The sequence below is a fragment of the Scyliorhinus torazame genome, chromosome 1 (genome assembly GCF_047496885.1).
Source record: "Scyliorhinus torazame isolate Kashiwa2021f chromosome 1, sScyTor2.1, whole genome shotgun sequence".
Lineage (NCBI taxonomy): Eukaryota > Metazoa > Chordata > Chondrichthyes > Carcharhiniformes > Scyliorhinidae > Scyliorhinus > Scyliorhinus torazame.
In genome coordinates, this window is record NC_092707.1 from 314,522,363 (window position 1) to 314,535,527 (window position 13,165).

The window sequence follows — 13,165 nt, forward strand, 5'->3', positions numbered from 1 at the left end:
AATGTTTAGCTATCTGCAGGGACGGCTGCAGCTTGTGCAGCTCAGCAGTAGATCGACCTTCAGCCCCCTATATTGGGGAGGCACGGAAGATATTTGGGACGGCATCTATACCAGTATTGTATCAACATCAGTCATCTCAGCTGTCTTTAATCATTGTGAAGGTACAAAGGCCAACCTCATGGGATGTATTCGGCTGAAGAAAATCAAGTTAAATTGGCTAGAAATATCCAGCATCACCAACAGGGGTTTCCAGGAACTTCTTCGGAAAAACCACAAATTCTTCCAGAGAGAGTGAGGGTGCATCAAAGGAGTGAAAGCAAAGATCTATATAAAGCCAGAAGCAGCACCAAAGTTTTTTGCATGCCAGACCAGTGCCATATCCTGTACACCAAAAAGTGGAGGTGGAGTTGAAGTGTCTGGAAGATCTGGGGGTAATTCCTCCAGTACAGTTTTCAGAATGTGCAGCACTGATCGCCCCAGTTTTAAAGCTGGACCGCACAGTCAACATCTACGGTGATTATAAGATGATGGTGAACAGGGCTGCTAAAGTAGATAAATATCCTATCCCAAAGAGAGAAGGTTTATATGCCAAGTTGGCAGGGGGCCTCAAATTCACCAATTTGGATTTAAGCCCTGCATACCAGCAACTTGAGCTGGAAGATGAGTCAAGAAGGTTTATTACCATAAATACCCACAAAGGCTTGTTTGAATATACAATATTGCCCTTCGGTATTTCATCTGCCTGCGCTATATTTCAGTGCACAATGGAGTGCCATTTACAGGGAATTCCGAACGTTATGTATTGTTTATCTGGTCGTATATCTGGACAATGTCATAGTGATGGGTGCAACACCAGAGGAACACATAGCAAATTTGGAAGAAGCCCTCAAGAGGTTTAACGAAACCGGCATTCGGCTAAAGTGAGAGAAATGCATGTTTCAGGTTGATGAGGTCACATATTTGTTTCAGAGTTGATGTGAAGGGATTGCACCTCCTCGAAGATAAGATAAAGACAATAAAAGAGGTACCTGAACCAAGGAATTAGTTGGAATTGAAGTCCTTTTTAGGGATGGTCAATTATTATGGCCACTTTTTATCTAAACTGGCTACCCCGGCATCAGCTGCTGAAGAAACACCACATGGGAAGATTCCCAGGGGAAGTCTTTCAGTCAGGTCAAACAGGCCTTGCAGTCATCTGCCTTGCTGGTCCATTTCAACCCAGATAAACCGATTGTAGTCACGTGCGATACATCATCTATGGTATCGATATGGTACTCTTGCACAGAATGGAAGATGATGTGGAAAAGCCTGCCGCCTTTGCATCCAGAATACTGTCAGATTCTGAGAGGAAATATTCCCAGATCAACAAAGAAAGTCTGGCGGTCATTTATGCCGTAAAAATTTCATCCATATGTTTATTGCCAGAACTTCAGCATTGTCTTGGACCATAAACCATTACTTGGCATTTTTCATGAAGATAAACCTGTCCCGCCAATAGCATTAGTTCAAATGCAAAGATGGGCACTGTTCTTCGCCGCTCATTCGTATACCTTTCAGCATAGACCAGGTACCCAGACATCAAACGTGGATACTTTGAGCAGGCTTCCACTGCCAAACACAATATCCAAGTCTCCCACTGTACAAGCGATCATCCTGGCTCTGAATTTTCATGACACTGTACCTATTTTATCTGGCCACATCAACACGTGGACCAACAGAGACCTTGTATTGTCAAGAATTAAAAGGCTGGTTCTCATAGGCTGACATTTTGAGAAGTCAGATCAAATTAGGCCCTTTATGCAACACAAGGACAAAATCTCTTGTGAGGATAGGGTTCTCCTGTGGGGTTGCAGACTCTTCGCCAGGGCGGTAAACTCTTCACCAGGAATTGTACAGCAGTCATCCTGGCCAGTCCAAGATGAAGATACTGCCAGGAGTTATATTTGGTGGCCAGATATCGACAAAGATATTGAAAATATAGTCAACCAATGCGAACAGTGCCAGACTCAACACAACCCTCAGCCTGTAGCAGGTTTGCACCCTTGGGAGTGGCTGAGGCATCTGTGAATTAGGTTCCACACCGACTTTGCGGGCTCCTTTTTGGGTGTGATGTTTTTGATTACGATAGATGCTCACTTGAAGTGGCTGGATGTTCAGCTTATGCATTCAACCACTGCGGTGGCCACCAAGCTGTGCCAAATCTTTGCCATTCATGGCCTACCTGAGGTGATCATTTCAGACAACAGTGCTGCCTTCACAGCTGAAGAGTTTCAACTCTTCACTAAATTCAGTGGGACCCAGCACATAAGGACAGCCCCCTACCATCCAGCACGAATGGGTTGGCTGAAAGAGCGGTCCAAACTTTCATGGGTCAATTAAAAAACAAGCTAATCGGCCACCACTGCTTCATTTAGCGGACCTCTTGCTCTCAAAGAACAAAGAACAAAGAAATGTACAGCACAGGAACAGGCCCTTCAGGCCTCCAAGCCCATGCCGACCATGCTGCCCGACTAAACTACAATCTTCTACACTTCCTGGGTCCGTATCCCTCTATTCCCATCCTATTCATGTATTTGTCAAGATGCCCCTTAAATGTCACTATCGTCCCTGCTTCCACCACCTCCTCCGGTAGCGAGTTCCAGGCACCCACTACCCTCTGTGTAAAAAACTTGCCTCGTACATCTACTCTAAACCTTGCCCCTCTCACCTTAAACCTATGCCCCCTAGTAATTGACCCCTCTACCCCGGGGAAAAGCCTCTGACTATCCACTCTGTCTATGCCCCTCATAATTTTGTAGACCTCTATCAGGTCGCCCCTCAACCTCCTTCGTTCCAGTGAGAACAAACCGAGTTTATTCAACCGCTCCTCATAGCTAATGCCCTCCATACCAGGCAACATTCTGGTAAATCTCTTCTGCACCCTCTCTAAAGCCTCCACATCTTTCTGGTAGTGTGGCGACCAGAATTGAACACTATACTCCAAGTGTGGCCTAACTAAAGTTCTATACAGCTGTAACATGACTTGCCAATTCTTATACTCAATGCCCCGGCCAATGAAGGCAAGCCTGCCGTACAATGCAACCCTGCACACCATCATTGGGGTCACTGGGCAGACGTCCCAGGACCCGACTTGACCTCATTTTACCAAATTTGTTGGGAAGGTCGGAGGCTAGGCAATTCTTGCAGAAAGGCCACCATGATGCAGCCAAGCAGGACAGATTATTTCAAACAGAAGATTTAGTGTGTGTGCGGAACTTTGGTGGAGGACCAGATGGGTACCTGGAGAGTTGTTGCCAGGACTGGGCCAGTACCCTATGTCATAAACATACAGGACCATGAAGCTAGAAAACATGTTGATCTCGCAAAACAATGGGCGGTACGGTGGCACAGTGGTTACTGCTACCTCACAGCGCAAGGGACCCTGCTTCAATTCCAGCCTTGGGTCTCTGTGTAGAGTTTGCATGTTCTCCCCATGTCTGTGTGGGTTCCCTTCAGGTGCTCTGGTTCCCTCCCACAGTCCAAAGATGTGCTGGTTATGTGGATTGGCCATGCTAAAAAATAGTCCTTTAGAGTCCAAAGATGTGCAGATTAGGTGGCGTTACAGGGATAGGGCGATGGAGTGGGCCTGGGGATGGGTGCTCTTTCAGAGGGTCGGTGCAGACATGAACGACCAAATGGCTTCCTTCTACACTGTAAGTGTTGTGAAATGCACCCTCTCAAAGATGATGCACACTGGTTAAGTAGTCCACACAATATTCAAAAATAAGGGGATGAGACTCAATTTTGGGAGGGTAGTGCAAAATAAGTGAATAAGCCGATTGGCTCCCAATTATACACCACAGCTAGCTGATTTTCTTTTCCACGGCAGCCAATGGAAAGGAAAATAAGGCAGGTTGTACAGTAGGTGGCTGATCTGCTACTCCTTTTAGTGCATGCCATTGAAATTGAATTTGAACTCCTAATATTCTTAATTAATGACTTATTTTACATCCAACAACTTGTCTGTATTTTTTGTTCCTTTATTTAAAACCTTTTTGATTCTTTGGTAAAACTTTTTCATTCTCTTGTCATCTCTAGACTAACATGTTCTGAAACACTGGGAGAGGCAATTTACAATTATGGAGATACTGAACTGCGGAGTAAGGACACATGCATGGTCCTGGCTCAGATTGTCTACAATAAATGTGACGTGTACAAGAAAGCTGCTCTCTGCATGTGCAAGTCTGGGCAACTTAATAGGGTAATGGCATATATTCATGAAACCAAAAAGTTCATCTTGGGTAAGTATTTGAGAAGTGATTTAGTTATATTCTGGTATATTCTGTAATTAACATTGAACTGAGAGTTTAGACGGAAACCCCTTTCTGAATGCAACCTATGTTGAGAGATTAACCAATACAAAATTCCTTTCTTTATTTCTGAGCTGAAGGAGGAAATATAGGGCTTGATTCAATGGCCTTGTCGCACCCGACTTGGTGATGCGTCGAGGCCATTGAATCTCGTGAGAGGCCCCTCGTGGGTTTCGCGACGCCCGAAACGCTTTGCGAGATTTAACGGAACCTTACGAGATATCATGGGCGGCACGGTAGCACAGTGGTTAGCACTGTTGCTACACAGCGCCGGGTCCCAGGTTCGATTCTAGCTTGGGTTACTGTCTGTGCGGAGTCTGCACGTTCTCCCCGTGTCTGTGTGGGTTTCCTCTGGGTGCTCCAGTTTCCTCCCACAGTCCAAAGATGTGCAGGTCAGGTAGATTGGCCATGCTAAGATTGTCACTTTGTGTCCAAAAAAGTTTAGGGTGGGATTACTGGGTTATGGGGATAGGGTGGAGGTGTAGGATTAGGTAGGGTGCCCTTTCCAAGGGCCGATGCAGACTCGATGGGCCGAATGGCCTCCTTCTGCATGTAAATTCAATGATTCTATGATCACAATCTGGATCTCGCCCAGCGAGCCATTAGGCTCCTTTAAATATTTCTGCGCCAGATTCTCCTGGGGCCCGGGAATTAATGGCCTCGCCTGGGGGACCTCACCATGGCACCGTTTAGTACTGATCCACACAAACGTGGACCAGATGTAACGGTACCTTGGGGGTGGTCTCCCAGGCCATTTGAGGCCCCAGGCAGTCGGGCTCTGGGTAGGTTGGTACCCTCACACTCCCGCTGACATTTGCCACCCAGGAACCTTGGCTGGCAGTTCCAAAGTGCCCAGGTGCCAAGTTGCCCCTGCCAAGGATCTGGCCCAGGGATGCCTTGTCCTTAAGAAGTGGGCTGAGGGGGCCTTGAGGAAAAGGTAAATTGGGTAGAATGGGAGAGGGCCTGGAGGCTGGGGTGGTGTGGCTGAGAGAGGTTCAAAGATTGGCCGATCCGCGAATACTCTTCCTGCACTGAGCTGTACCCGTCAGTCCAGGAAATGATTGTAAGTGTGGCCTTGGTGCCGTGTTCATCGCTGAGGCCAAAGAAAACAGCAAAGCGCTGTTAAAAAACGGTGTCATTCTTGGTGCTGCAGGTGAGTAACACCACCCTTACATCCCCAAAACAGGACTCTGTCTCTGTCCCATTAAATCGCACCCGTAGTCCACTGAAATTCCTCTTAATTATTACTAATATGTTCTGAAACACTGGGAGAGGCAATTTACAATTATGGAGATACTGAACTGCGGAGTAAGGACACATGCATGGTCCTGGCTCAGATTGTCTACAATAAATGTGACGTGTACAAGAAAGCTGCTCTCTGCATGTGCAAGTCTGTGCAGCTTTCTAGGGCAATGGCGTATATTCATGAAACAAAAAAATAAATTCATATCTTTGCATTTAATTGGTGTCAATCACTCCCATTTGGTGCTTTAAAGCTGCTCACTAGTCAGTCGGGGAACGGACATTTTACAGTTGATTTTTCAAAATTTGCTCCCCGCTTGAGTTGCATCACAGCAGGAATGACCATAACCTAACTCAGCTGTCATGTCTATTTATAAAGCAACAATGGGGCTAATTTCCTTGATGTTTCTTCTGCTGTGCCACTGTAACTACAGGTGTTAGACCCCTTTTTAAAAAAATTAGTTTTGTATTTATAATAGCATTGCAAGGAACATCACACAATAATAAAGAGAAATCTACAGAATGTGTATACAAGAATAAAAATAAGGACATAATCAGGTATACATACTAGGATAACATATGTACAGATAAGGGGCCTCCAGCTTTGGATACCCAATGAAAGATTACCACAACCGTACTGTATTAATTTTATTTATGTTGCCTCCTGGTATTATAACATTCCAGGGATGTGTTTGGCGCCATCTGGGCATACCTTGGTGCTGTTGCTCTGGTCGCATCCATGTGCTTCCTTGCCATTTGTCCCCTCTAGCTCCTCTGCCTTGCTTACCCTGGGCGTCATTCTCCGACCCCCCAGAGGGTCGGAGAATGGCCGTTGGCCGCCGTGAATCCCGCCCCCGCCGGTTGCCGAAGTCTCCGAAGGGAGAAAAGTCGGCGGGGCGTTAATGTCGCCGCTGCCGTCGGAGAATGGCACGGGTCTGCGCAAGGCAGCCGATTTTCGGCCTGCCGATATTCTCCCTTCCGGATGGGCCAAAATCCCGTCGACGTGATGGCCGTTCACGTCGACGTAAATTAAACCTCCTTTTCATCGGCGTGACCCTGTGCTCCAGGTTCACCCGGTGAGATGAGTGACGGCCTGGGGGGTTGGCTCTGGGCAGGCGATGGCGTGGCCGCAGTCTGAATGCGTGAGGAGGGGTGTGTCTCGGGTCGTGTGTGTGTGTGTGTGAGGCGGTGGGGTGGGGGGGGGGGGGGGGGTGGTTAGAGTGGGCTGGGCTCTGGGGGAGTGCCGGGAGGGGGGTCCGTGCCGGGGAGGGGTATGGGGGGGGTCCGTACCGGGGAGGGGGATGGGGGGGGTCCGTGCCGGGGTGGAGGTTGTGGGGGGTCCGTGCCGGGGTGGAGGTTGGGGGGGTCCGTGCTGGGGAGGGGGATGGGGGGGGTCCGTGCCGGGGAGGGGGATGGGGGGTCTGTGCCGGGGAGGAGGTTGGGGTCCGTGCCGGGGTGGAGATTGGGGGGTGTCCGTGCCGGGGTGGAGGTTGGGGGTGGTCCGTGCCGGGGTGGAGGTTGGGGGGCGGTCCATGCCGGGGAGGGGGATGGGGGGTCCGTGCCGGGGAGGAGGTTTGGGTCCGTGCCGGGGTGGAGGTTGGGGGGGTTCGTGCCGGGGAGGGGGTGGAGGTTGGGGGGCGGGTCTGTGCCGGGGTGGAGGTTGGGGGGGGGGTCCGTGCCGGCGTGGGGGATGGGGGTGGTCCGTGCCGGGGAGGGGGAAGGGGGTTCCGTTCCGGGGAGGAGGTTGGTGTCCGTGCCGGGGGGGGGGGTGGTTAGAGTGGGCTGGGCTCTGGGGGAGTGCCGGGAGGGGGGTCCGTGCCGGGGAGGGGTATGGGGGGGGGTCCGTGCCGGGGAGGGGGATGGGGGGGGGGGTCCGTGCCGGGGTGGAGGTTGTGGGGGGTCCGTGCCGGGGTGGAGGTTGGGGGGGTCCGTGCCGGGGAGGGGGATGGGGGGGGTCCGTGCCGGGGAGGGGGATGGGGGGTCCGTGCCGGGGAGGAGGTTGGGGTCCGTGCCGGGGTGGAGGTTGGGGGGTGTCCGTGCCGGGGTGGAGGTTGGGGGTGGTCCGTGCCGGGGAGGGGGATGGGGTGGGGTCCGTGCCGGGGAGGGGGATGGGGGGGTCCGTGCCGGGGTGGAGGTTGGGGGGGGGGTCCGTGCCGGGGAGGCGGGGAGGGGGATGGGGGGTCCGTGCAGGGGTGGATGTTGGGGGGGGGTCCGTGCCGGGGTGGAGGTTGGGGGGGGTCCGTGCCGGGGAGGGGGATGGGGGGTCCGTGCCGGGGAGGGGGTTGGGGTCCGTGCCGGGGTGGAGGTTGGGGGGGGGGGGGGGTCCGTGCCGGGAGGGGGATGGGGGGTCCGTGCCAGGGAGGAGATTGGGGTCCGTGCCGGGGTGGAGGTTGGGGGGGGGTCCGTGCCGGGGAGGGGGATGGGGGGGTCCGTGCCGGGGGTAGAGGTTGGGGGGGTCCGTGCCGGGGAGGGGGATGGGGGGGTCCGTGCTGGGGAGGGGGATGGGGGGGGGGTCCGTGCCGGGGTGGAGGTTGGGGGGGGTCCGTGCCGGGGTGGAGGTTGGGGGGGGTCCGTGCCGGGGAGGGGGATGGGGGGGGTCCCTGCCGTGGAGGGGGGTTGGGGGGTCCGTGCCGGTGAGGAGGTTGGGGTCCGTGCCGGGGTGCAGGTTGGGGGGGTGTCCGTGCCAGGGTGGAGGTTGGGGGGGTACGTGCCGGGGAGGGGGATGGGGGGGTCCGTGCCGGGGAGGGGGATGGGGGGGGTCCGTGCCGGGGTGGAGTTTGGGGGGGGGACCGTGGCGGGGAGGGGGATGGGGGGTCCGTGCCGGGGAGGAGGTTGGGGTCCGTGCCGGCGTGGAGGTTGGGGGGGGTCCGTGCCGGGGTGGAGGTTGGGGGGGTCCGTGCCGGGGAGGGGGATGGGGGGGGTCCGTGCCGGGGTGGAGGTTGGGGGGGGTCCGTGCCGGGGTGGAGGTTGGGGGGGGGTCCGTGCGGGGTGGAGGTTGGGGGGGGTCCGTGCCGGGGAGGGGGATGGGGGGGTCCGGCCGGGGAGGGGGATGGGGCGGGGTCAGTGCCGTGGTGGAGGTTGGGGGTGGGTCCGTGCCGGGGAGGGTGATGGGGGGTCCGTGCCGGGGAGGAGGTTGGGGTCCGTGCCGGGGTGGAGGTTGGGGTGGGTCTGTGCCGGGGAGGTTGATGGGGGGTCCGTGCCGGGGTGGAGGTTGGGGGGGGTCCGTGCCGGGGTGGAGGTTGGGGGGTGGGTCCATGCCGGGGAGGGGGATTGGGGGGGGGTCCGTGCCGGGGAGGGCGATGGGGGGTCCGTTCCGGGGAGGAGGTTGGGGGGGTCCGTGCCGGGGAGGGGGATCGGGGGGTCCGTGCCGGGGAGGGGGATCGGGGGGTCCGTGCAGGGGAGGGGGATGGGGGGGGACCGTGCCGGTGTGGAGGTTGTGGGGGGTCCGTGCCGGGGAGGGGGATGGGGAGTCCGTGCCGGGGAGGAGGTTGGGGTCCGTGCCGGGGTGGAGGTTGGGGGGGGGGTCCGTGCCGGGGAGGGGGATGGGGGGTCCGTGCCGGGGTGGAGGTTGGGGGGGGCCCGTGCCGGGGTGGAGGTTGGGGGGGGTCCATGCCGGGGAGGGGGATGGTGGGGTACCGTGCCAGGGAGGGGGATGTGGGGGGTCCGTGCCGGGGTGGAGGTTGGGGGGCGGTCCGTGCCGGGGAGGGGTTGGGGGGTCCGTGCCGGGGAGGAGGTTTGGGTCCGTGCCGGGGTGGAGGTTGGGGGGGGTCCGTGCCGGGGTGGGGGATGGGGGGTCCGTGCCGGGGTGGAGGTTGGGGGGGGGTCTGTGCCGGGGTGGAGGTTGGGGGGTGTGTCCGTGCCGGGGAGGGGGATGGGGGGTCCGTGCCGGGGAGGAGGTTTGGGTCCGTGCCGGGGTGGAGGTTGGGGGGGTCCCTGCCGGGGAGGGGGTGGGGGGGTCCGTGCCGGGGTGGAGGTTGGGGGGGTCTGTGCCGGGGTGGAGGTTGGGGGGGGGGGTCCATGCTGGGGAGGGGGATGGGGGGGGGTCCATTCCGGGGAGGAGGTTGGGGTCCGTGCCGGGGTGGAGTTTGGGGGGGGGGTCCTTGCCGGGGAGGGGGATGGGGGGTCCGTGCCGGGCTGTATGTTGGGGGGGGTCCGTGCCGGTGTGGAGGTTGGGGGGGGGTCCGTGCCGGGGAGGGGGATGGGGGGGTCCGTGCCTGGGAGGGGGATGGGTGGTCCGTTCCGGGGAGGAGGTTGGGGTCCGTGCCGAGGTGGAGGTTGGGGGGCGTCCGTGCCGGGGAGGGGGATGAGGGATCCGTGCCGGGGAGGAGGTTGGGGTCCGTGCCGGGGTGGAGGTTGGGGGGGTCCGTGCCGGGGAGGGGGCTGGGGGGTCCGTGCCGGGGAGGGGGATGGGGGGGGGGTCCGTGCCGGGCAGGGGGATGCGAGGGCAAGTGAGTTGGTCCACCTGGCCAGGTGCCAGCCTCCAACAGTTGGACCCATGCAGTCCATGCCACCTGGCTGGGGGGAGGAGGGGATATGGGCAATGATGACATGTCGTCGTTCCCCTCCCCCCCACCAGGCCGTCATGTTTTCCGATCATCCAGCGATGATGTCTATGTTGCCCTGGATGAGGAGGAGGAGGAGGAGCGTGCCAGAGAGGCGGCGCAGGCTTCCGCAGAGGGACAGGCGGCAGCCGCCCAGGCTGGAGGGACACCTGACCGACAGGACGAGGAGGGGAGGAGGACGTCGTGGCCCCACAGCAACGGAGGCACCCGAGGGCGCCCCGTGTGTACCGGCCCCGGCAGTCATACCAGGACCTCACGGACCGGGAATGAAGGAGGAGACTCCGGATGAGGCGGGAAACCGTGGCACACATCTGCCACCTGCTGGCACACCTGTCACCGCGTGGCACTGGCAGGGGACACCCTCTCCCCGTGTCCGTCAAGGTTACGGTGGCCCTGAACCTTTATGCAACGGGGTCATTCCAGGCACCGAGTGGGGACCTGTCCGGCATATCGCAGACATCGGTGCATCCGGGCAGTGACAGATGCCCTATATGCGATGGCGCACCGCTACATCCGCTTCCCCGTGGACCGGGCCAGCCAAGATGCCCGGGCCGTGGGCTTCTCTGCCGTGGCCGGGTTCCCCATGGTCCAGGGCGCGATCGATGGGATGCACGTCGCCGTGCGGCCACCTGCAGATAACAGGGCCGTGTTCACCAATAGGAAGGGGACCTATTCGATGAACATACAGGTGGTCTGCGACCACCGTATGATGATCCTGCACGTCTGCGCCCGTTACCCAGGCAGTGTACACGACTCATACGTGTTGTCGCGGTCATCCATCCCCGGCATGTACGAGGGACCCCATCCCCAGCTGAGGGGCTGGTTACTGGGCGACAGGGGCTACCCATTGCGATCGTGGCTGATGACGCCTATACGGAGGCCACGCAATGAGGCGGAGAACCGCTACAATGATGCCCATGTAGCGACAAGGGGAGTGATAGAGAGGTGCTTTGGCGTGCTGCAGATGCGTTTCAGGTGCCTGGACCTCTCTGGGGGGGCCCTCCAGTATCGGTCAGATAGGGTCGGCCGCATCATTGTTGTGTGCTGCATCTTGCACAACATAGCCCAGCAGAGGGGCGATGTGCCGCAGGCAGAGGAGGGCGGAGTGGAGGAGCAGCAGGAAGAGGCGCAGTCCTCCCCAGATGAGGGGGATGGGGGTAATGGTCAGGGCAGACGGGGTAGACACAGGCGGGTGGCTGTCCACCGTTACCGGCTGGCCCAGCGGGCACGGGACAGACTGATAGCCGCCCGCTTCACTGATTAGCTGGGCGTGGGAATCGGGTAGTATGGCCACAGACCGCACACCATGGCAACAGCCGACCACCCACACCCCCCACCCATCCACCCACCCAGCACCCTCACCCCCCTCCCCAACCCCACCCACCCCACCCGCATGCACACCAGCCCCCCCATTGCCGATCCACCTGCGGCACAACGGGCCGGGCTCACACAGTTGCGGGTGGACGCGTGTCTATTGCAGGCCATGGAGGATGATGACAACCCGCCCTGCGGTGAGCTCCTGGCTCCACATCGTTGGACTATGTCTGACCCATGGCCACAGTACCACCATCCACCCGGACCATCCCTGCATGCGGCTGTGACACTGCAGCGCACGGTCCCGTCCTCTGCCCGGGGGATGTTGATGGCGGCCCAGGGGGAAGGGGGCAGACTCACCTGGGGCTGAGGTAAGACCACCCCTCACACACACACTTGCGCTCAACGTACATGACACCCCCGCACGCTTTGGACAGAGCACAAAGGCAGCTTCTGAAGGTGTAACATTGACTTTAATAACCAAAGGAGTTCATGCACGTGCCCTAGCCCCTAAAACTCATCTGTGCCCTGCACCCGTGCCAACTTACTCAGTGTCTAATTGTTTGACCTTACAGGCCCTTTGACTATGTCTACGTGGTTCCCCAGACGGTACAGCAGAACTGGAGGTGGACTCCTGTGATTCCTGCCCTCTGACACTGGATCCCTTTGGCGGCCATTTCCTGGGGCGTCCTGGCCTTGATGGGCCAGGCTGCGGCCCGGGCGACTGGGATGGCGAGCTGCCAGCCTGTCCTGCCCGTTGCCCACCCGATGCACCTGGGACGGAAGGGGGGAGTCCGAGGTGTTGCGGTGTACCGGGACCTCCCCTACAGGGGGAGCCGGGACGGACCACACCACCTCCTCCTCCCTCGGGGTGCCCGATGGCCCCCAGGCCTCTACATGGGTGGGGGATGCGAACGGACTGGCCATCCGACGCCCCCCCCGACATCTGGCGCTGCCAGTCCTGGAGGCCCGTGCTGGTATCGACAGGGGTCTGCAGGTTTGCAGCCATGGAGCCCAGGGGGTTGGCAAACCCTGTCTGTGACAGTGCGACACCGGCTCGCACATGGCCACTGGCGCCGATGACCTCAGCGATGGCCTGCAGAGACTGGGCCATGGCCTGCTGAGACTGGGCCATGGCCTGCAGAGACTGGGCTATGGCGTTGAGCGCCTCTGCCATCTGGCGCTGGCACTGACTCATGGCCTCCTGTGAGAGGGCAGCCATGTCCTGGGCCACAGACGCCGCCTGCACGGAAAGCCCCAGGCCTCGCAAACCGTTCCCCATGTCTGACACCGTCGCACCCATTGCCTCCACCGCGGATGCCACCCGTGCGGTGTCAGCCTGGGTGGCACGCATGACCGGCACCACTCCCAGCTCCTGGACGCGGGTGGACTCCTCCACCTGCGACTGCAGCCGCCGCAAGCCGTCCGTCACCCTCTTCGCTTGTCTCCGGGTCGGTGGTTGCATCGGATCTATGTATGGGTGTGGTAACTCCAGGAACCCGGGATCCATCTGGGCGGCAGATGTTCGCTTGGGCTGGGCTGCCCTCCGACCGCCCGGCCCCTCTGCTGCTCCTACCTCCACCTGGCCCCTCTGCTGCTCCTACCTCCACCTGCTGTACCGGGACGGCTGTGTTGTGCGCACCAGTGAGTGTACCAGACGCCTCATCACTAAAGTGCCCAACCGTGGTGAGTGTTTCT

At 58.5% G+C, this 13,165-nt stretch overlaps 1 protein-coding gene across 2 annotated transcripts in view; it reads left to right on the top strand.

Annotated features, from left to right (window-relative positions):
* The window catches only part of LOC140424276 (clathrin heavy chain linker domain-containing protein 1-like), a 208,731-nt gene that overhangs the window by 170,352 nt on the left and 25,214 nt on the right, over positions 1-13,165 (top strand). For both annotated transcript variants that reach the window (XM_072507852.1, XM_072507853.1), the window contains exon 9: positions 4,078-4,280. In XM_072507852.1, coding sequence (XP_072363953.1) covers positions 4,078-4,280 — 203 coding nt within the window. The remainder of the gene's footprint in view (positions 1-4,077; positions 4,281-13,165) is intronic.